We start from the raw sequence: 25,570 nt of genomic DNA, 5'->3' as shown, positions 1-25,570 counted from the left end.
TTGCTTGACATTTCACTAACGAAAAAGGACCTCCTACAGTAACACGTTTTCTGTTTTTTTTTTTTTTGAAAGTTGAGTAAAACTCCAATAGATCTTAGTCCCAATTTCGCTTGTTTGGCTGCATTTATGAGTGCTGGATGCCAAAAATGATTAAAGCCTTCTCTAAACCTAGATGGACTTTCTCCGTACACATCCCTTTTTTCTTGTGATCAGCTATTTTATCGGTCATAGCACTAGCACATGATTTGGACTTTTGGATTCGACGGTCTATCATCCTTTCATATATTTTACTGAGGCAATATGTAAGAGAAACCGGTCTGTAACTGGTCAATGTTGTCCAGGTTTATGTATTGGAATTATAATAATTTACAAGTTGCCTTGGTTATTGACAATTTCAAGCACTTGGCCTTTTTTCGGCAAGAGGAAGATGTTCAAACATTTCATAGGAAATGTTATCAGGCCCGACTGATTTGCCTTCCACAATCTAGGGCAAATATTAACTCTCGCATTGAAAAATCGAAGTCTATAGTTCGATTAGCTTCTTTATCTGCTATAGATAATTCTTCTATTACAGAGTGAGTCTCTAGGAAATTATGGGCAAACATAAAATTCTGTTCAAACTTCGAAGCAAAAGATTCGGCCATTATGCTTCGATCTTCTACAAAAACAATTTTAATTTTAAGAGGATTGATTTACGATCAGTGATCTTGGAAAACTTTTCCTGAATATAGGAAATGGATGTGGAAGGGCCAAAAGAAGCAACAAATGCTTCCCAAGAATCCTTTTTCACTTTTTGAACAGCTATTCTTGCTTCATAACAAGCTTTACGAAATGCATCATAAGCTAATATCCAAGAAGGATTACCATGTGGAGTTTTTTGATGGTTCTTAAGTGCCTTATTTCATTGTTTTATTATATCGCCTAAATATGTTACACGACTTTTTAAATTTTGTAAACTAGTGTTATTATTCTAGATAAGTTTTCAACAGAAGAAGTAGAACTATTTCTTATCGGAGCTTGAATTCTCGCTTGAAAAATCTCCCAGTTGGTCATTGTCTCTACTTCTTAAAATGAGGAATAAATGGGCTATTGTCTCCAAGTCGAATAAAAATTGAAAAATGATCAGAAAGGCTCATTTGAAGTTTTCCTACTGAAATGTTTGACAATATCAGTGAAGACGAAGGTTACATCAATGGAAGAATCAGAACAACCTGCTGCACCAAAAAGGTGATTGATCCATCGTTAAGAGAGTATTTTCTTTTTTAAGTATTAGCATTTTGTTATTTTGCTTTGACGTTTTGGTAATTTTGAAAAAAATGTAAAAAATAATTTCGAAATCATTGGAAATTATTTCATAGTATTGTTCACAATCCAAGGTTTGCACCAATAAATTTTTAGAAGTTTATAAAGATTTTAATGAAAAAAAAAGCAAAACGGTTTCGAAACATTGACATGGGATGTAAGGTTATGGATATATATTTGGCCAGTGTACCAATTTTGTTTACCTATCTCTCTTATGATGCAAGCAATCATGAAAAAATTTAGTGAAACATAATCAGAGCCTTGGTTTCAACAAAATTTGTTAAAATTTCTCATGATTGGTTGATTTATAAAAGAGATGTCCAAGGTTGGCCATAGTAAGTCCCCTGGTACAAAATAAGTCCGTTACATTATGTATATCGCTACCACTTGTGAGTGCACAGGTGAAGACGATTTTCATTACCCAAAGTTTGCATATTGAAAATCGTGTGTTGGTAGAAACATCAGACTTGAATTGCAAACCCACGCAAACTTTTATAAAACAATATGCTTTAAAATTGTCTTAACAGTTCACGCTCGGACGTCGATGCGATCACACGGGATTCATCTGAACACTTGAATCCTATAGTAGATAGTGAGGTTTTGATCGGAAACGTTTACGGAATACCGAGATGGAAAGAACGCGCAAGAACACGATAAAAATAGCTTTCGGTTTGTCTTCAAAGCCACCGGCATATCTAGACGTCTTCGGATTTGTAGGAAACACGTTGGCGATAGAAGCATCAACTGTACATTCTTTATATAAGGATGAATATGAACGTTGCTTTTATCTTAAGTTTATAAATGAAACAACTTTCAACAGCTTCACGAATAATATGGACGACGAGTACCCTTTTTCGTACGAGGATGGGACCAGGATTACCGTGAGATTATTTGTAGCCAGCAGCATTTTCCGATACGTTCGAGTATTTAATCTGCCTCCGGAAATCGACGATACAGAAATTGCAACCGTTTTGGGGCAATACGGAACAATCAGACAACACATACGTGAAAAATTCGCAGCAAGTTCAAGCTTCCCAGTATTCAATGGGGTCCGTGGGATCCATATGGAGGTCACCAAGGAGCTCCCTGCAAATATTATCATCGCTCGTTTCAAGGTGAGACTCTTTTATGAGGGATTGAGGAATCGGTGTTTCTTTTGTAAGTGTGAAGGCCATCTTAAAGCGGATTGCCCCAAGTTGGAAAGTCTCAAAATAGGAGAAAAAGATAAAAATTCGAAAACGATATCTGATCCAACATCTTACAGCCAAGTGCTGATGAACGCGACGATCGGAACCACATCGAACATCGGCAGTGTTGCAAGGAGCATGACAACGTTACCGCTAAAATCTAAAAATAGATGCCTTGAAACCCCGAAGCAGCTCAATTCCTTTAGTGAGATCGAGAACACATCAGTTGCTGTCAAATCGGTACCTTCGGTGGAAGCCACGAGCAGCGCAGAAGACGATGACGAACAAAACGACGACGAAGTTGATGGTGATAACGACGCCGATGATGATGATGATGATGATGATGATGACGATAACGATGACGACGCTGAAATGGAGTCGGAAAAGGTAAATCTGAAGCGGACAATATCCAGCCCCAGTTCGGCTTCGGAAAAGGAAAAGGAAACTAGAAAGAAAAAGTCGAAGAACAAGAATTCATCGGTTTCAGCGGTTGCGTCAATTCCGGAAACGAGCCCAATCGAGATCATCGGACGCCGGACCAGAATGAAAAAATGTGCTTAAAATGATGTTTTCAACTTCTTAATTATTCTACCTATTTTGCTAAGCAAAACTGTTTAGAAATTTTGACTCCTTTTTAATTATTAAATCTATTAATTTTTTCAAAAGAAATTTGAAATCAACAGACAGGACACAGAACAATAATTGTTATTTATAATATTCTGGTAAAAAAAGTTTAATCCTTCATTTTATTTGTGTCAAATTTGTAAAAAACTTTGTATCAATCATTTGAATTTTGAGAATAAAGAAAAAAAAAAAAAATCTGAAAAAAAACATATTTTAACGCCAAAATTATAGCAAAATTTGCTATCTCTTGTTGAGAGCGAAATTTGCTTTCATTTTGCTTGACATAAGGCGGTACACAGCAGAAATGAAAGCAAAATTTTCCTACCAGGTTAGCAACGTGATGCCAAATTTTGTTATACCCGAGACTGATAAATTTAAGAGCATAAAGATGTAAAATTTTGTTATTATTGAATAATATGTGATGCCTTACAGTGGCATCATTGTGCCCTCCAGGCTCTAGGAAAATGGGGTGTAGTTAGGGCCTAAGTTTAAGCAAAATTTGCTAAACAAGTATGAAATTTGTGCTCTCATTTTGGCTGTGTATTTATCACCTTATGTCAAGCAAAATGAGAGCCAATTTGGCTCTCAGGGCGTGATAGCAAAATTTCCTAAAATTATGCCATAATAGTCTGATCGGGCCTTTTGAAAGTTTCGATATTAAAAATATTCAAATCACAAAATGAAAAGCAAAGATTATCAGTTCAAGCTCTAAACTCAACATTAAATTATATAGTTCTGACAGATAAAAAAGTTGTATAGAAAACTTTCATTTAAAGGCCACTTATCTCCAAGATCTCAGACTTCATGAAGGTTATTGTGTGTGTGAGCAGACTTAAAAAAAAAGTGTTTTATCAGAAAATTTTTAAACGGTCCTGTTCTAAGATAGTAAGAAATTTTCTAACTTTCTGAAGTGCAGTTTTTTCGTAATAACATTTTTCTAACGGTCGCCATTTACTTGTCCATGTCAAGACAAAATGTCAACCAGTGTTCTTTTTCTTTAATGCAAATGATCCCAGGAATCAGGTGTTACTGAATTTTCTCTTTGGAAAATTTCCATACTACCTTCTTAAATAATTCAAAAGAATTGACAAAACAACAATGAAAATATAACTTGCACAACTTAATTGATAATATTCATTAGAATAGAGAAATGTAGAAACAAAACATAATATTTTTGTAAATCGGCACGGTAACAAAATAAAAATCGAACGAATTTTTGTGTTTTTTTTTTGATTCATTGATAAAAGTTGCTTTAAAAGCGTTTTTTACAGAAGTATTTTTTTCACAATTTCAACTTGTTAGGCTGATATTTGTTTACACGGAGGGTAATTTCTTGTTTTTTTTTTTGGAAAACGTGCCGCTATTAAGTCTACTCCATTTCTGATAAAATTGTTTAAGCAAGGTTGTTGAAAAAGCTATAATTTCACAGACTTTTGGGCAAATTTCGTCAAAAATCTAGGTTACAGTAAAAATTCTTAATATTTTTTAATTTGGATTAACAGATATCAAAGATAATAAATTCAATTCAGATACTTCTGAGATAAGATTTCTTACGATGATCAATGGAAACCATATGATGATATTGATAATGTAAGAAGATATTATCCAAGAAAAATAACTTAATTTGTTCAAATTTGTGGTAATCGTATGGCAGAAAACCGGAACATTTTGTGAGTAACAGAATAACAAATTATGTTTATGTAAAGAGCTTAGAAATATTTTTTCGGTGTCTTTGACGCTGATTCATGACTCAGAATGACAAAATTTTTCATTACGTGACGACCAGTGTCCAGGCACATTTTGTCAAAACCCAGAAATTACTCAACAAAAATGAAGAAAAAAAATATAGCAAAAAACATTTTTTCTCTTCAAAATCCATCGACAGACTTAAAACCAAATTTAAAGCTTCCAAAAAACCATTTACATAAAATTTGCAGAAAAAAAAATCCTTTTTGAGGCATAAATAAAAATAAATTTACAGCACAATTTGTTTTTTTTTATTTGATTTGTCAAATATAATGAATAAATTCGGGCAATTATCAATGATATCCGGGCAACCGAGCCGGTTCGAACTGTTTCCAAATTGTATACTAAATATCCGGGCAAACTCGGATAAAACTGGGCAATCTGGCAACCTTATTCATGACATTTTAAAGAGCCAACGAATAAAGCATATCTTTTGCTCAATTTGATAGAATGATTGAATGAAAAAAAAACTCTGCATTACTAAAACTGTTTCTTTGACAGAACAAAAAAAAAGTTATCGCTTTTCCACTTAAACTAAAAATGCCTGTTTTTAGTATTTGTCGTCTGATGATTCAATTCTTAAGAAAAATTAGAAGAAATGTAATCTGATGAAAATAAACACCAATATTATTATTTAATCATTATCTACTGTTGCTCCTCTGCCAATAAAAGAACACAATAAGTGTTTAAAATGCTAGAAAAAAGGTCATCAACCTGAATGATAGTTGTATAAATTCTTATGACTATAAACAAGTGAAGTGCATATTTCAACAAATCACTTAATTACAGCTTAGTATAAGCTTGGTTGCCCGGTTATACCCGGACTTGCACAGATATTTGAAAAAAAAAAATGAATGAATTCGTTAAAAATAGCCAGGGTTTTGATTAGATTATTTTACTTCACTAAAAAAATAAACTTGACGTTTCCTTCTTTCTTCGCCGGGCTCCCAGTGCCATGATTTGTTTATGTTTCACTTATTAGTCAATTTTTATCAAAATAATAATAAAAGGCTATGTAAAAGCCTCACATACGATTTAAAAACAGCTGTTATATCTCGTCAACAAAAATATGATTTAAGTGTATTTCTTCTGAATATTTGGTTGAACTATTCCTGGGGTTTGACCAAATTCCTCTGGTTCTTGCCCGGATTTCAGGTTGAAAATTTCGGAATCCAATGCTCGGGTTGTGCCGTTGTTTGTAGATAAAAAAAAAGCTCGGATTTGGCCGGTCCAAATACGTGCGAGAGAATTTCCTACAACTTTGGTTCAGTATGGACTAGTAATTTGGTATAATAAACAACCTATCTTGGGAAAAAGTGAAGAAAAAAATTTCTATTTAAGAAAAGGTTTGTGGGCCGCATAAACATGTCTCCCGGTTCACATGCTCATCCCTGCTTTAGGTCTACAAAAAAACACCACCAAAAGCAAATCGTGAACTGAATGAGTTGGATTGGACAGAAGTATTACGAAAATAGTCCGTAACAGTCTGTGTTTTTGGAGACCAATTGTACATACTCTTTTCTCACGGTTGCCATGTAGTTGTCTTAAATAAAAATAAATTTCTATCAGTTTTCTTTTTTTTATCAAGTTAGAAAAAGCGAACGAGTGCTACAAAATTTTCACTTTAGAAAATCACAACATAGCCTTGTTTATGCTTAACAATCCACTTTTAATGTACTGGTAGGCTGAGTTGACATTTTTAACCGAACTAAAACACACCGTATTAACAGGCTTTTCAAGCCACTATCTTCAATTTCACCGGAACCTAAAGAAACAACCTGGTTCCTGGTGAATGCTTAGCATGTACTTCCGCAAAATCCCGGCAGTAGAAGCCGTTCAGGCGACCAGAACCAATCTTCGTGGATGATTTGCTCCCAATGCACGTATGTTGTTGGAACCTTCTTACTCTACTCAGCCAGCACAGCTTCTTAGTTCAGCGTGACTGGCTAAGGCTAAGAGTTCATGCAACTAACGAACAAAATGGAACGGGTTTCGTTCCGCCTTAAATGACGAAAAAAAATGCTTCTTTCTACGCGATGGTTGTTGAAATCGGAAACAAAGTGAAGTTTTCAATATTCACTTTCAGTCTCAATGAGATTTGAATTTATCAGACAAAGAGTAATTTTGATTGTGGAAATTTCAATCGAATGAAGACGTAGCTGAAATTTACGAAAATCCTTCCCAAACAATGTTTTTGTTTGCTCGGGCAAAATTATTCATCCGCCCTGGAACAAAGCTAGAATCCGCTGCCTGGAGGAAATGCCATTTGAGCGAGGTAAAATGGAAAGAAGAAATATTGAGACTCAACTTGAAAATGCAGCATCCGTTCTTCGGCTCGGTTCCAGAAATTGGCGTGCACTTTCGCAAGTACTACAAACTATGGCGCATAAGTATAGATGAATGTATGCAAAGAGTTTGGGGCACGCGGGCACACCCACAGACACACGTACGCACACATACACACAGAGTTGGGGCTCAGGCAAAAGGGAAAAGGTTATTTGCATAAATAAGGAGAAATTTGAATAAACTCCCATGGAAGCGTCCCGAGCTTGGATCTCGCGCTGGATTGAATCGAAAGCGACCAGCCATGAAGACCGAGAGCACATGACCTGGAAAATGGCGGCCAGGATCGGTGCATCCGGATTGGAATAAGAAAGATACCAAATACAAAACAAGAGCAACAACAACGAAAATGCCGTCCAAGAGTTTTGAAGTTCAGGGACCGATTAATGGATGCAACGTGCACTTACGTCCGGAATAAATCGAAACTTTTTATTGTTTTTTTTTTACAGCTCTCATTTGCGATGGAAATCATATTGGATAGCTTCCAAAATCTTTTTCATTTATTAATGACTTTAGGGTAAATGATCTTGAGCGGAACTAGTCAAAATCTGATCTTGAGCGGAACCATTTACTTTTCCTAAGATCTAGGCAATGATTGTTTCTGAATCTTATCAAATTGTTGAAAAAACACTTTTTCAAGATCTTTTCATACAAGCATTGACATTTTTGCTTAAATTTATTAACTGAAACAATGATGTTAGAAAATTTAAAAACATACCCATTTCTGCTGCAATTTCCATCAATCTACGCTGACTTTGAACGTCAATTTATGTCATCCTTGACCGTTGAAAACTGATTCTCAATTAATAAAATGGTAGAAAAACTCATAAAAAAGCATTATTCGGGTTTTTGTTACAAGTTTTCCATCAAAATATCAAATAATAGCGTAGTTTTTAAAAGTAAAATATGATCTTGAGTGGAACCATCTTTGATCTTGAGCGGAACTACTAGCTTCCGAAATATACCGCTAGGTGCGCTGCCTTATGCCTTATGTCTCACACGCGGTTTTTTACCCCTAAATGTATGCAGCACCTTTGTATTCTTCTTATAACATCAGCTTTAGGGACAGAAAAGAGGTAAAATTAAGCTCGAATAGAACAAAAACTAATTAATTGGTGTAACAGCGTACCAAAATAGGCACACAAAAAGTTTAATTTCTTGGGGTACAAGAAATGTGTGTTTGATTCTTTCGACGGGAAGAAGGAGGGAGGCTTTCATACGTATTTTTTGGCATAATTCGAGAACTAATGAAGCCAATAAAGTTAAGTCATTATTTCAGAATAAGAATCAATCTTCATTGCCATTACTATTCGTACTTTAAGAAGTAGCTTTCTTTTAAAGAGGTTGTTTTAGATGTCCACATTCCAATTGAAGACGATATACTATCTTATAAATAAAAATTCAAATTGTTTTACACACATTCCTTCAGTTTTACAAAGTGTAGCAAAGCACACCGGGTTAGCTATTTTATAATACTCCACGATTCAATTGGTGACATGGTATTGAAAACCTATCCGATTCCCTTGTGTTTGACTTTACACTTGAGCTTGAACTAGAAATCGGTTTGAGAAATACTTGTTTTATCAGTTGAGCAAAATAATTAATGTTTCCATAAATTTTCAATATAAATAAATATTAACGTGATTCATAAGAAACTGAATTTTATTATAAACTTTATTCTATGAATGAGTTGCTTAGAGCAAAGTTGCCGAAATCACAGAAAAGTCTGTTATTTCACAAAATTTTGAGGAAACTTTTCAACACCACTCTTATGATTTGTCTTGGTAAATCTTTGTACCGGAGATTGCGGGTTCAAGTCCTGCCGGTGAGCCTTTGTATCTTTTTCGAAAATTTCATGATATTTACGGCTTGTGTTCTTTCATTCTTTGATACCTCATGTTTCTCTAATACTTTCCATCACCTTCGAAAAATAGGAAACTTTTATCACAGCATCTGTGTCACAGAACATGAGATTTTGAAATATTTACAGAGTTCACAGAATTTTAGAATTCCGAATTGTATTTCTTTTGTTTTATAAAATTTAGGTTTCTTACTTTGAATTAGAAAAGTATGAAAAGAATTTCAACGTTAACTGACTTTTTCCCAACTAAAATATAAAAGAAAAATTATGAAAAGATTTTAAACGTAAACTGATTTTTCCAACTAAAATATAAAATTGACCCAATTTATCATGGGTTTCCAATAAAATTGAAGGAAGAAATAATAAAAATCATATTTTTTTTCTAAAAAAAACATTGATTTAGAGCAATGTACATTTTGTTTTGCAAAATCTGTAATTTAAGGCATCTTCTTTTGTATTACTCACTTTGTCCGTTGTCGTTACCTTCAAAAATTTTTGGGGCAATATGACCCTAAACACGCACATTCCAAAAATCAATCAAATATACTAACGAATATAATTTGTGAGATAAAAAAAACTAAAATTTGAGTTTAGAGAATCGATTCTTCCAAAATAGGAAATAGGACACAGTGAATCAAAGTGAAAATTTGACTTTTTTAAGCAAGAAATAAATATGAACAGATATTTTGAGAACAACTTTGGAAACGCTAAGTTTCTTTTTTTCACGTAAAAACATAAATTTTTGAACTTTAAAATCTTCAAAGATGAAATTTAATTGAAGTTTTCACAGTTACACATGTATTAGGAATAAGAGCTATTAAAGATGTTGACAGAAGAAAATGGTTCCGCTCAAGATCATATTTTAGTTCCGCTCAAGATCAGCGTGGTTCCGCTCAAGATCAGAATTCTTACTTCAGTAAAACAGCTCTATGGTTATTAGAATTTACTCTAAAATATTCTAAAAATCATCATTAGAAAGTAGAAACCAAGATCTATCAGCTGAACTGAAAAAAATTTTGTTCGGGTATAACCCAAACCCATACCGCCTGATCAACTGTTCCGAGTTGCGTCGAATTGAGCCAATTAGTTCCGCTCAAGATCATTTACCCTACTATAGATGAGAAGTAATAATTGTTAAAAGAAAACAGTATCAGGGCTAATAAAATTTTGAAACGAAATCTTATTTAACGATTTCCTGACAACTAAATCTTAAAATTTCATTGTTTTTTCTCTGTATTTGGCTCACACATCTGTGGTCTCACAATGTAATCTGGCACCCGGAAATGGGCTTTTCAATCGACTCCCTTTCTGTGTTCGATACCCTTGACAGCGGAAATAATTACGAGCATAAAAAAACCGGAGTGCAACAAAGAAGAATGAAGACTGGCACTACGAGTACTTTGTCATTAGAGAATTTTCCCCGTCATTAGCTTTGGTGGGTTTTACACTTTTTTACCCCATGTATACTTACTTTGTTGGTATGGAGCCAGTAGTAAGAAACTTTAGGAAAGAACGACGACGACGACGACTATGGCGATGGTGATCATTCGCGATGGCTAGGCTATTAAAAATTCACCTGTTGAAGTCAGCTCGCTCTGATATCTGGTATCTGGGGTTTTATGCTAATGTTGTCGTCGTCGTCGTTGTACAGAACATTCATTATATTGAGGCAGTTTTTTTCTCAGCTTGTACACGTTGCAACTTAGCAGTTTCATAAACATTGTTCTTTTTGGTTGGCATGAAATAGATTTCAATAAAAAATTCCTGTGGTGCCAAAACTTTAAAAATTGATTTTGATTGATTGAAGACTGTAAGAAAAGTGTTCTGATGATCATATTTTATAACTGATTTTATGAAGGAGCTGAAATGAAATCAGGCGTTTGAATACAAAATCATCTTTTGAATTTCAAAAAAGGATACTAAATCTTGAAAACATTCTTTCTCATAACATAACAAACTTCTAGTGGACTGCATTATTTACAACTTAAACTATACAACAATTATTTAAATTCCGACACCTGACTCTGACCATGCTGGCCTCTGACTATGGTCATATAGGCCTCCGATAATGACCCCGTAGCCCTCCGAAATACCGTTCTTACTCCGATAATAATGATTTGCTGTTGAAAGAGGGCTATCTTGGGCTCGACGCTTTGGAAAATCTCTTCATGCCCGAGAAAAATCTATGATTTTGGCGCGCATTACATCGCTTAATGCGCACAGCATCGCCATGCTGCTACTGGGTCAGCTCGGTTCTAAGGGGGAGACTTCACAGAAATAGGTTCATTTTGTACCAAATCGACACGAAGTTACCATGACCCTCTTAGAATTCAATGAATCTTTGTGAGCATAAAAATCTTACCTAGTAAAGCAACTTGGCATACTTAGTTTTCTCAAAAAAAATATCTAGAGTCTACACTTACATTTGAAAAGGGCTAAACTTTTCAGGCAAAAATTTTATAAACATTTTTATCACGAAAATTAGGCTTCGTACGCAAACTTGGTTTTTGAAAATCATGCAATTTATTATTGCAGTGAAGATTTCTAACCTTTAATTCAAAATTTTTAGAAAAATTATTGAATTTTTAGAAAAAAATATTTAATTGTTTTTGGAATCATACACTGAGAAAAATGCAATTTAAAAACTAAAACTCAACTTCCCAAAAACGTCATCTCAGAATTTGATGATTTTTTTAAGCCAGGTAATTATAAGGCCTACAAGTCGTCCATAAATTGCAACATGTGCATATTCAAGGGAAAAAAGTTTTTGTTACTAAATTTTTTTTATGATTTTTTTTTTGAAAATCATATATTTTATTGTTTCAGAGAAGCTTTCCAACTTTTAATTCAAATATTCGTTGAATTGATTGTGCTGATTTCGAAGAAATAAGAGCTTCGATTGTAATAACTTTACTATCAGTTATTACAAGTATGAGAAAATCCTACACTGAGAAAAAAAATGCTAACTAAAAACTTTAAGTTGATTTCAAGAAATGTCCATCTCAGAATTCGATGATTTTGTTTGTGGTGGGAAATAATGTGGTCTACAACTCTTCTGGAAATCGCAAAGTGTGCACTCTTTTATGAAAAATGAAAAACAATAAACAAAGGTTTTGGGTGATTATGATAAAACTTAATTAGAAGCAGATCATTATAGTAATCCATTGACTCTGGGAATAATTATAAATTAGAAGTAACATAAGGGGAGGGAGTGGAGCGGGGGGGGGGGGGGGGGGGGGGTTGCTGTCACACGGAAAAGGCCTTGTGACGCTATTGTTAGTACGCTAAAAAGAATGACAAAACGAGCCAGTCCTGCTCGTAATTATGAAAATACTATTACCACTCCAATAGAACTATATGATTGGGCAGTCAAACACATAGATAAAAATTTAGTCGGAGTCGGAGGATAAACTTTTTATAATTGGCATTTGAAATCCTACTTTTCATGGCCAGAACTGACACTTTAGTTCTTTTTGCTTTCCCAATTCCCAACTGGGTTTGAATTTTTTACAGAATTCTATCACGAAATTTTAAATTCTCAGCGCATTTCTACATCTATCTCTGTTGGACATTTTTCTATTTAATGTAGCAGTAATACAAACTCCTAAATATATCACATTTGAGCATACTTTCAACTTTTTTTCATCTGGTTGTTTGGAATTATCTGGGTACCTCACCAATACTTGACTTCAAACTTTAAGTCCTATTTTTCCTAGTCCTAGTTATATAGCTTCAGTTTTTTTTATTTAAATCAGCTTTGTTTATCAGCAAAAGCTAAGAAAAGTGGTAATTGTAAAATATCTAATCCCATTAGTTTCAATTCAGGTACTTTTTTTTGTACTTTTAGCGGAACTTCTTGAATTGTTAAGTTAAACAACTGTGGAGATAAAGGACAACCCTGTTTGATACCAATTCCTCTCTTAACTTCCTCCAAAAGCTGATTCTCCCATCTAATTCTCGTCATTTCGTTTCTGATGGCTACTAGAGCTCTATCAGTTAGACGAGATGGTACATTCAAACTGATTAAAACATTTCCTAGGCTTTTTAAATCTACATTATCGAGTGCTTTTTTTTTAAACCTAGTGCCAAAACATAAAGATTCTACATTCCAATATTCCTCCATCACTCATCTGGTTATAAAAATATGGCCTGGCTGCCTGATGTAATCCTACTTCATCTGTAAAAGACCTTATTTTCCTATCTAACCATCTTGCATAGACTTCATATACCACATTTCATAAAGATACCTCCTGAAATCATCTGGTTCTCTAGCTCCAGTTTTTTTGGAATTGGTACTAGGACTGTTATGCTCCATTCTGCGGGAATTTCATTTCAAATGTAGGCACCTTTCATCAATTCTGCTAACAGTTTTATAGTTTCCTCGTTCGCGTATTTTAGAAAATCTGTATGTATTTTATCTGAGTCAGCCGATTTGACATTACATCAGTTTCTTATTATATTGCTGATTTTTTTCAATATCTAATAAAATTTTGTCATTATACACCCAAAACATTTGTTATTCGTTTTTCATAAAAAAAACATGAAAAAGGTTTTTTTTGTGAGAAAAACCTTTTTCCCTTAAAAGTGCTCACTTTGCGATGTTCAGAAGAGTTGTAGACTACATTATTCCCCCCAACCAAAAAAAAAAATATTGTCAAATTCTGAGATGGCCATTTTTTATGAAATCGACTTTAAGTTTTTTGTTTGGATTTTTTTTTCAGTGTAGGATTTCCACTTACTTTACCCATCAGTTCAATCAACGAAGCAGTTTTTGAGTGAAAGGTTGGAAATCTACACTGAAAAAATAAATAACATGATTTTAAAAAAAAAATGAAAAAGTTTATGTAAAAAAAAAACTTTGTTCCCTTAAATATGCACAAGTGGCAATGTATGGACTACTTGAAGGCATTGTTACTATCAGTTCTAGAAAAAATATTCAAACTCTGAGATGGCATTTTTAGGGTAATTGAATTTTAGTTTTTAAAATGCGTTTTTCTCCGTGTTTGTTAATGTTTTTTTCTTAAAAACTCTATCAAATTTCTAAAACTTTCTCACGAATCACTTTTGTGTAGGAGTTGAATTTAAGAGCTAAAAACTTTCATGAAAAATTGGCCTTAGAAGTTTGGCCCTTTTCAAATGTTATTCTAGATCTTTTTTGCGAAAACTAAGTATGCCAAGTGCCTTAACTACGTGAGGACTTTCTAGCATACTGGAAACATATTTTAGAACATTAAGAGTGAAAGTATGTCTATTTTCATACATTTTGCCGCAAATCTCCATACAAATTTCAAGTCCTTTGCGCCAGCTCGTGCTTCTCCCAAATGACCTGAAACTGAACCTGAAATACCTAAATGCACCAATCTTGGGGGTGATTTTGATATACGATGAACTTTGAATTCTACATTAAATAAAATTCCGATTTTGATTATTGTACTTCATTCAATTAAGGAATAATATTTTGATGATGATGATGATGCATGATCTAAAACAGTAAAATTCAACAGATTTGAAAAATTTGAAAAATTATCATTAGGTTCAAGTATTTTTGACATTAATGCAGAAAGTTTATTAAAAACTTGATTTCATTTAACAAATTTGTTGAAAACTGCCATATCGTTTTTCGCAGAACTCAAAATTTCTTGAAGACTTGAGGAAAGTTGATAAATTGTTTCAAATTTAAAGATCTGTTAAAAAATTGCAGAACTTTCATAAATAATGTTAACCTGTTTTCAATAGTTATTTTAATAACAAAAGCTGATAGAAGAATTGCAAATTCAAATCCAGCCCAAGCAACCAAAAGTCTCATATCTACTTAAACTCGTTCCTCCAAAGTTCGAATTTCGCTGAATAAAGCTTTAAAAGGGAATTGGTACCAAATTTTCTCGAATGTGAGCATGAAAGTTGCAAAAGGTTCCTCAAATAGCCTTCTATGAACTTGAAGTTCCAAAAAGTTCTTCAAATAGTCTTTTTTGTGACATGTCAATCGCACCCACACAGTATAAAAGTTAAAAATTAGGTCTCAAATAGCCTTCTGTGAACTTCAAGTTCTATGAAATTCCTCAAATAGCCTTCAGTGAACTTCAAGTTCCAAGAAGTTCCTCAAATAGCCTTTTCTGTGACATTTCAATCGCATCATTCAAAATAAAAGTTACAAATTGGATCCCAAATAGCCTTCTATGGACAAGAAGTTCCAGAAAGTTCCTCAAATAGCCTTTTTTGAGACATGTCCGCCATTTCATGAATATGAAATGTGAACGAACATCACAAAAGGGCATATAATAAATAAATCATTTTTTGGAGCTTGGAAATTGTTGAAATGTATAATTTATTTTGAAACTTCAACTCAGAACAACTTAAAGCTAACTCGCAAATGATTGTTTTTGAAAAGAGTAAATATTTTGACTTTATAAAATTTCGTCCAACTGTATTTACTTACCACGAATTTATCACACATTGAAAGTCAGTTGAAGCAATTCATTGAATAAATATCAAGATAAAATCAAGAATTTGTATAAATTTATGCTTAACAGTTATAAACATGGAATTTAATTTTTTTTTTAAACCGATATTATTTTAACGGATGATTGATTTATTCGCCGTTTCGTAATTTTCCTTAGTAATAATCAACATGCGTCTTTGCTGCTGGCCGCTGGCTGCTCTTGCGGGTATTCTAGGAAGCTTATAACCACTTCGAATTTTAGCTGCCGGTAAGGCAACATCTAGGCGTGGCGTCGTGACAGCGTGTTCGGCTATCATCTCGGAGGATGGGGTTCAAATCTGGTACCAGGACTAATTTTTTCCATTAGGTTGTTTGATTGCTTGAGTAAGCAAATCTAATAATTGTGTAGCAGAACTGGCGTGCGTTCCGGCATGTATCGAACAAAATTAAAAACAAACCAATTAAGTATAATCAATTGAGGGAGGGGATGGGAGGAATAAAGATGGATGCCGATGGGTGCCGGCAGCACCATATGGGCTGGTGATGACCAAAATAAGAGAGGAGAGGAAAATTATTTTTATGTTTTCGCTGATTAAACGTTTACTTGTGGGCTGAATAGAAGGCCGTTCAAATCTGTAATGGAACTTCAAAGTTTCAATAAGAACTTAAATTTTGGGCTGAATAAAAGGAACTTTAGCAAATGATGATGCTGATTAAGCTGTGTTCGACCTTTTTAACAAGACTTTTGGTTGCTTGGAGATAGAGTTTATGAATCAGCAGATATTGTTTCTTTTGTTATTAGTATGGATACAATTGCTTTGCCATTTCCAGATTATCATGGTTTAATTTCGAAATGCAATTGTTTCAAATTTGAAAACCATTTCGTCGGACATGGTTTTTGAAAGATTAATGGTTCTTTTTCAATAATCAATGAATCCAAGATAAGTTTAAAGTATGTACAGACAGTTAGAACTGCCTAACTCTTTTGTAAATTTGAATATTTGGTTGAACAATGATTTAAAGAAAATTGTTGAAGAGTTTTTTAATTATGAAAGTATTTAAATTATTTAAGACTCTTATAAATCTATAAATTTCAATTATAATTGTCAAAGAAAAATGATTGATGAACAGTTCTCCGGACTTATTATTCATGATGAAATGAAGATTGTTAAATCTTAAATTTTTGAGTAAGAACAGAAACGGTTAAATCAATTCAAACATGAATTAAAAGCAAGATAAAATAATATCTTCATTCCAGTTCACATCTAATTTAAAAAGAAACGATCCATCGAAACTATTTCAACTCAAAGTTTATAATGAAATAGTTTATAATTCTCTACAACTTAAATCAATTTTTCTTGTTCATTTTGAAAAAAAGTTTTATGAAATAATCTACTGTTTATGTAGACAGAGAAAGCATTTTGAATTGTATCACAAAAAAAAGTGAGACGAGTCATCTGTTAACATCCTTACAAGACCTTTTAGTTTTAAAGAGTTGAAATTTGTAATAAAACATGCTTCTTCAAAAACTTCCCCTGGACCATATGGAATAAATTATGAAATTTATTACATATTTTTCGAAGAAGTCAAAGAAAAAATGTTAAAATTTTTTAACGAATATCTAATTGATGGTGAATACCCACCGGCTCTATTTATATAGGAAATCATTACACTTGGTCCCAAAAAAGATGATCAGTTTGTTAAAAGACCTTTAAAATTCTGTTCATTCGTGTAAGACCTATATTATCCGAATTGATAGAAGCTGGACAGTCAATCTGTACAGAGTCTCGATCTTGTGTGAAAGATTTATTGGACGTAAGAGACGTTTTTGATCGTGTTGATCATGATTTTGCCTGGATGATTTTGATTGAGTTTGGTTTTCCAGATTTATTTATATATTTTTTTTAACTTTATCTCAACGCAACATCATGGTTTCAATCAAAAGTTTATTGACTCCGTCATAAAAAAAATTGTATTTCGGTAAGGCAAGGATGTCCACTAAGCATGGTTCTGTTCACTCTTTACGAAGAATCACTAATAAGAATGATCTATCAAAATGTTGATGGCATCTTCTTAAATAATAAATTTATTGAAGTTAAGATAAGAAAGATAGGATAAGAAATAACCATGAGTTTGATGAGTTTGATGAGTTTGAACTAATACAAAAGGTGATAAAACTCTCATTTTCCACAAATTGTATTTTGCTCTTGTAACCTTTCGGATATTTGATAATTTTTTAGAAATTTCCATAAAACACTTCAAACTGTATTTATTCCCCCCTTCTATTTTTTTTTTGATAATTTCGACATGGGGGTGACAAAAGAAAAAAATTATATTTGTGTTGGCTTCATTGTTTTTGTTTCAAATTAAAAATTAAACCTCACAAATAAATTTGTTTAAGATTAAATAATTATTTGATTAGACCAAAAAAATTTAAGAACAGGATAGTGTAAAAATCTTAGGATTGTATTTTTTCCCAATTTTTAAAACTAGATACAATAGATAAAAACTACAAAACTCTAATAAATAAAATTAAAAAAAAAACGTTAGCACAGCTAAACAAAAGAAATGATTTCAAATATATTGGATATTAAATGTCTTTATATTATCGAAACTCTGGTATATTGCTCATGGATAACAAACATTTAAATATTTTAAGATTGCTTACCAGAAAGATTATACGAAAAGTACCTACATACTTTTTTATTTTTATCACACAAAGAACTTTATCTGCCAATCTACTAATGAGGAGCTGTTTGACGTTGAAACTAAATCAAAAGCTTTTTTTATGAAAAAAAATATTTTGTACAATAGAAAGAGACAGTTAAATCCTACCGACTTAATTTTGCACAGTATTGAAAAAAAAACATATTCTCCAGAAATATGCGTGAATGGCTATCGTTGTCAAATGATCTGCGAGCAATGACTAATTTTAAGAAGAGAAAATCATTTTATGAATACTTACTAAGTCGCCTGAGTTTAAATATTAAAATTACAAAAGAACTAACTAACCTTCATGGGAAATTTTTTTTTCAAAATTGCTTCCACTTCCAAGACTACCTTAGCTCTTGCCATAAGTAATCCTTTTTTTATCCTGCTAAGAGATTGAATTCCAACAAATGAAAAAAATGTTCAGGCACAATGTTAGAGGGCTATATTTTTCGAAATGTGATCTTTGAATTTTGAATGATACTGCTTTGCATAGAATAAAAGATTGCGTAGGATCCAAGAAAATTTGGTCTTGGACTAAAATCAAAATCTAAACTGAATATTTCCGATGCAGAAGATTTGTTCCAATACACAATAAACAAGAAAGATTTTCATTTAAGGCAGGACTTTTGTTGACTTTAGAAGAAACAAGAAAAATGTAAATATTAAATGATTTTTAGAAAGAGTGCGCTCTTTAAGTTGAAACAATAAATTCATTTTTGTTAAACATTTTCAAATTTCGTTATTTTTTTTTTAAATTTTATTAATTAAGATTAATCACCGTGAATCTTGTTTTTGAATAATTTTTCACGGCCTTATTGGTGAATGTTATGTTCTCATAGTGAGAACATTTAAAGAATTGAAAATTATAGAAGGATAGAAGAAGATTAGAAGAAAATTACAGGTGTTGAAAATGAGCGGGGCGAATTTTTTAAGAAGCTTTTTCACCACATCCAATCAATCAATCCAATCCAATATACAATCCAATAAAGCAGGTAGAATAAAACAGAGAAAAACAATAGCAGTTCTCTAGCTTTTTCCTTTCAACTCATACTTCTGTCAAATAAAGTATACAGATTGAAAATATAAATGAAACCATATCTTAAAAATTCATATTTTCATTTATATAGGTTAATCAATAAATTTCATTGTAAAGCTCTCAAAAGTGCGATTGATAAAATTGTTTTTATCAAAAGTAGATATATTTCTGTTTTCGAAAAAAAACCTAAACAACAAATCTCATATCAAAATATCCCGCTGAGATAGGTTTGAGAAACGATTTTGATATGCTCTTCTGATCGGGTAGGCTAAGGTGGATGTGAATAGTCAATCAAGCTAAGCTAAACTGGACTCTAAGGTTAAATTATTGTCCGTTAATTGTATTTTGGGTATAGTGCTGTTTCAATTATTTATTTTTTCAAAAGCCAATAGAATCTGCTGTTACCTAAAAGCAAGTTCACTCGGGTTGGGAGAAAGTGGTAAAAATTTTGACACATCAAGCCTGTTTTGAAAATTTTACAATGTCAATTTTTTTTTAAGATCTGCCGCCGTCATTTTTCCTTACTATGTTATGTCTACTTTCACTGCTGTGATGCAAAATTGTTGGATTTATATTAGGTACGCCTGAAATGGAAACAGTGTTGTAAAGAAATTTGACGGCAACAGATCTTTAAAAAAATTTTGCATTGTAAAATTTTTAAAATGCGCTTCAAGTGTCAAAACTTCTACCACTTTCTTACAATTCTAACTTTCTTCCAACTGTTGGGAAAAAGTGGTAGAAATTTTGACACTTGTAGCACATTTTGAAAATTTTACCATACAAAAATGTTTTCAAGATCTTTGGGCGTGGTTTTTTTTCAGCACTCTTTCTATTTCAGCCGTATGTGATAGAAATCGAGCTATTTTTGCATCACTGCATGCGAAAATAGAACACGTGTTGTTAAAAAAACTTGAAGGACACAGATCTTGAAAATGTTTTTGCATGGAAGATTTTTCAAAATATGCTAAAGGTGTCAAAATTTCTACCATTTTTTCCCAACACGAGTGAACTTACTCTAAGAAGTCCGCAATTTTTAGACATTTGAACATTATATTGTGATCATATTAGCATTTGTTTGTATTGTGAAACAAATTAAAAAGCCGTGCTATAATTTATGTAATCTCAATATAAGCTTTCGAAAATTCAATGAAAAAAGATGAGAAATTCAACATCAAGACAACTTGTTGAATCCGGTGCCATCTGCAGTATAAAAAAAAATCTAAAATTATTTCATCGAAAGGATTCCCCCCAGAGTGCAAAATTAACTGATGATCGTAGACATGTCAATCAAATCAATATGAAACATTTTGTTTTATTAATCTTTCTTCAATTGCAGTGTATGTGGAATTCAGCACTTCCAGCGAGCCGGCCATCGGCATCTGAACCTATTTCAGAGCACCTACTACGTGGTCGTCACCTTCTCGACCGTCGGCTACGGTGACTTTGTGCCGGACATTTGGCCCTCGCAGCTCTACATGGTGATCATGATCTGCGTGGCGCTAATAGTGCTGCCTACACAGGTAAGATCCTGGTTACTTCCGGTAGAAATTCTCGACCGTCGGTAAAGTTTCATCAATACGCCATTTAGAACGATATGATATTAAACATCAGTCCAAAGGTCCCTTTCGCTTTCCGGGTTCCCGAAAACAAATTTCAATGGCAGTTAAAAAAAGAGCTTTCAGACTGAGCGGTTCCATTATCAAATTTTATTTTCCTATTCGTTTTTTTTTTGTATGTGTGTGCTTGTCGCCATCAGGGAAGGCCACCAAAAATGGTCGTTGATGGCAGCCTCAGAAAAAGGAAATAAATAGAAACAGAAACCATAACGTGTGTGTCCTCTGAAATTTGGTCTTTGGACACACTTTTCGGGGAGCAGTCTTTTTTTTGTGAAAAAAAAGAAAAGCTGAACCAAATTTGGAAAGTATAATTCAATAAAAGCTCCCGCGGGCGTTTTTGCGTTCCGATGGAAAATGGATTTTCCGGTGCGGGTTTCTGTTGTAAGTGGATACCGTTTTGTTGGGCGATCAAAAAATGGAATCGACGTGGATGTTGGAATCTGAGCTTTGTGGGGTAAATTGTTTCGAAATGTTTCAGAATTATGACCGAGAAATTGAATGTGAGTAGATTAAAGCCACACAATATTTTGCAGAAATTTATTATTGATGCTGCTGTGTTGGGGTTCATGAATGTGAGAATTTCCATGCAAATTGCCACACCCGGAAGGGATCAACCGTCAGTCGAGTCGTCAAGCCCACCAGTAGTTAACCCGGGGGAGTTCCTTTTTTTCATTCATATTTTTTATCATCCAGTTCGAACAGTTGGCCTTCACGTGGATGGAGCGGCAGAAGCTGGGCGGTAGCTATTCGTCCCACCGGGCCCAAAGCGAGAAGCACGTGGTCGTTTGCTCTACGACGCTTCACGCCGACACCATCATGGACTTCCTGAACGAGTTCTACGCCCATCCGCTGCTTCAGGACTACTACGTGGTGCTGCTGAGCCCGATGGAGCTGGACACGACGATGCGGATGATACTGCAGGTTCCAATCTGGGCTCAGCGGGTCATCTACATCCAGGTGAGTCTATTTGGTCAGTCAGTGTCCAGTCCAGAGGACGACGAAGGTTTTCGGTTTGATTAAATTAATCCCCCAACCTTTCTCTTTGATTCATGGGTTGAAACCAAAAAGTTAATGAGGCGGGAATTTTGAAAAAAAATATGTGTAGGAAAGTTTATGACCTAATTATCGACCATCGATAAGTTTTTAATCAGCTTAAAATGTGTTCGATACAAAAACAACACAAAATTACACTAAATGTAGAACGAAATGGCCCGATTGTAACACAAGAATTTAACAACAACAGAAATAATACAAAAGTGACATTAAATAACACAAAAATTAATAAGAAATAGAACAACACAAAAGTAAAATACAGATTGACACAAAAATTACCCCAAAATGATACAAAAATATTACAAAAATAACACAAAAATGATCCGAAAGGATACAAAAATGACACAATGTGACACAAAATAACAAACAATTTGCACAAAAGTAATGAAGAATTACACCAAAGGACTACAAAAGTAACATATCAGTACTCAGTAACTCTTCGTTTTATTAAATTACATTTTTTTGAAACTGTATCAGCTTTTCTTTCGAGATGATTTTTTCATAGTTTTTTTAAATTGTTTTCAAGAACTTAAACTGCTGGAATCTTTACAGGAATCACATTTGAAATTTAATCAAAAAGCGACATTTGACTTTCATAGATGCGATGCTTCTAGTCCACATGATTAATCTGATGGTGGTTTTTTACCATTGGTACGGTCTATTCTAGCATCTCGTCAAATCAATATTGACACAAAACACTTCATTTTTCCAGCTAAATTCATCCTTTGTAACATTAATCTTCCTCCTTATGAACAAATTTCAAAATTTGACATTCAAAATTTAATTAATCAATTACCGAAACCGTTTATTTAACTAGACGACTTTAACGCACATCACTTCCTTTAGGGTTCTAAATTTATGTCATCTCAAGGAAAACTCATAGGCGAAATATTTACAAATAATAATATTAACATATTAAATGATGGATATGGTACTAAGGTTAATCCTTTTAATAGTACTAAATCTTGTATCGACCTGGCTCTATACTACTATTTTTAATTGGAATCTTCATAGTGATACTTCTGACCAGGCTTCGGACGCATCTCAGAGCCCTACAAGAGCTGTTCAACTTTCTGCTCCACTCTTTTTTTTTTAACGAACACTAACATATAGGATCTCAGTGAAACTTTATGTTTCTTTGAAGAGATCTAATTTACTTAACTGTAATGTGTAGGGGAAAGGTTTCCTAAATAATCCTATCGGGTTAAATGACCCTACGGCTAATTGATGAAATGGCTGACTAGACAGCTTATCTGACCAATACATTCTAGGGTGATACGCTTAGAACATAAGGCAAGAAAGAATTTTATGAATTTACAAACTCAAAAAAATTTAAAAAATCATACAAGGTTTTGATACATTTTGATGTAATATTTCGACTTTTAAAAATAATACGTAAAGAAGCTTAAAACAAAAACTGGGATGGTTTTTGTTTCTTACTCAAATGAACTTTAGAAATTCAACATATTTCAGCTTTTGTGGAGGTTTAATAATGATTATATAGTCGAATAATAGAGTGTTTTTGTATGCCCCCATCGTGTTTGTAAAATGCCTCCATCCTAAAATAACAGGCAAAATAGAATAAATAAATGATTTTTATCATAGAACCTTCAAGTTTAAGCCCTTAATAACATCTTAAGAGATAATTGAAGATCTAAAAATAAATTTGATAAAGTTTTTCTCACGGATGAACTGCCACCATAGTATGGCAACCCTAACTTTTGTTTTATTCCATAAAATTATAATATACAAAGATTTTTATAAAACTTCAGCTTTGTCGTACGGAAATTATTACTTCCTAGCAGTTTCAATGAAATTATACGGAAATATTGTCCATAAACAGAAATTTTGTTCGAAACATAAATAGGCGCATTTAGCCCGCACGGTTTGAGGTTCGGCATTTTAGACAACACTTATAATAAAATCGTTTTCTTGGAAACAGAAGAAAATTTTAACATAAAAATTTTCCAACGTATAGAAAACAGATGCCTGCACTAGTGTATATAGTTTTTGTACACATATTCGATATGATATGTGATTAAATCAGTGTTCTGCTTAATAGGCGCATATAACCCGCTCCTCTCCTACATCATTCAAGTTTATGACGACCAGCATTTCACAAATGCTCAAACCACCAGGCCACAGAAAGAGTACTATGTGTTCCGTGATCGAGATTCGATCTCATGAACTCTGGCTTAGAAGACATCAACGCAATCCTCTAGGCCACGGTCGGCGGCTAAATGTTTTTGTGAGCGGAGCAAGAATGGTCAATTCAAGACCCCTGCAATGAATGATACAGGATTTGTCTTGGTATCGTGTGACCAACATCTATTTGCTAAGTGTTAGTGAATCTCGTTTTAAAGCTTTTTTTTCCTTAGATTTAAGCTTTTTTTGCCTTGAAAGCATACCCAAGGCTGAATGGTATAGAATCCGTATTGAGCAAATCTCTATGATTTAAGATATTTAGTCAGATTTAAGTTTTTTTTTCTCAAATTTAAGCTCTCATCTCCTATGCTCTTAAGGCAAAAAAAGCTTAAATCTGAGGTAAAAAAGCTTTCAAAAGAAATTCACTAACACTCAAATAGATGTTGGTCACACGATACATAGACAAATCTTGTATGAGAGCATTAGAGATGAAAGCTTAAACCTGAGAAAAAAGCTTAAATCTGACAAAAAGCATAAATCTGAGAGATGTGCTCTACACAGATACTATACTATAGCATTGCAGCCTTGTGTTGTGAGTAAAATCTGTTTAAAAAAGCATGAAGAAGTCATGTTCAGTAAGTGAACAGTGGACCAGAGATGAAATTTAGCGGGAAACAATAATAAGCGTCTTCCTCTTAAGTTTGATGCATTTAATGTCTTGGAAAAACTTTTACAACAATTTAAGGCGGTCATTTTGACTGGCGAAATTTTAGGGTGGTTCATAAGATTTCTGAGATCCGAAAATTATTTTATAACTGTGATCAGATAGAGGCCTACATTATTCTACAATATTGTAGAATATAGTTATTTATTAAGCTTTGTCGAAAACACCAAACAACTATCTCTTGAACTGGAAGTTTTATGACAACTTGTTTTCATGAAGTTAGGGTGGTCCTATATAAATCAGTTTTTTCATAATATGTTTTCATGGTTATATTTTATCAAAATCATTTATTCAGCAGCATTCAATATAATTATAATACGCATCTTTTGTTAAAAACGGATGATTAAAATTTGTTTTTTTTTGAAGTTATGAGGCAATATGTGTTAAAAATGACTCCTTTAGAGCTTCAATAACCCCAAATGCAGCAGGTCGAAAATTTTATCGTTAATTGCATTTGAAAGTTCGTGTTACAATCTTCACAATATCAGAAAACTGGAGATATGTTTTTTGACTAATGCGTTTAATCGTTGAATTAAATTCACTAAAAACCGTTAAAATCTCCATGAAAATATAGAGAATTTTTAAACTGTGACCCAAAGATGGGTCTTGACTCAAACATTCAGTCAGCGAAACTTTTTTTGTAAAGAAATGAATCCAACTTAGATGAAATTTCAGGGACTAGAAAGGGAAAATTGATGTTGAAAAACATGCGAAAAAAATTCGCCTTGTCTCCCGGTGAGACTTGAACCCACATCTTGCGCCTCTCCGGGGCCCATGTATTA

At 33.3% G+C, this 25,570-nt stretch overlaps 1 protein-coding gene across 21 annotated transcripts in view; it reads left to right on the top strand.

The window, feature by feature from the left end:
* LOC129754341 (potassium channel subfamily T member 2) overlaps positions 1 to 25,570 on the top strand; it is a 605,891-nt gene that overhangs the window by 450,713 nt on the left and 129,608 nt on the right. For all 21 annotated transcript variants that reach the window (XM_055750331.1, XM_055750344.1, XM_055750346.1 and 18 more), the window contains 2 exons: positions 20,587 to 20,770; positions 21,560 to 21,823. In XM_055750331.1, the coding sequence (XP_055606306.1) occupies positions 20,587 to 20,770; positions 21,560 to 21,823 (448 nt within the window). The remainder of the gene's footprint in view (positions 1 to 20,586; positions 20,771 to 21,559; positions 21,824 to 25,570) is intronic.

The sequence above is a fragment of the Uranotaenia lowii genome, chromosome 3, assembly GCF_029784155.1.
Source record: "Uranotaenia lowii strain MFRU-FL chromosome 3, ASM2978415v1, whole genome shotgun sequence".
NCBI lineage: Eukaryota > Metazoa > Arthropoda > Insecta > Diptera > Culicidae > Uranotaenia > Uranotaenia lowii.
The sequence above is the reverse complement of the archived record's forward strand: the minus strand, read 5'-3'. Positions and strand labels throughout refer to the sequence as shown.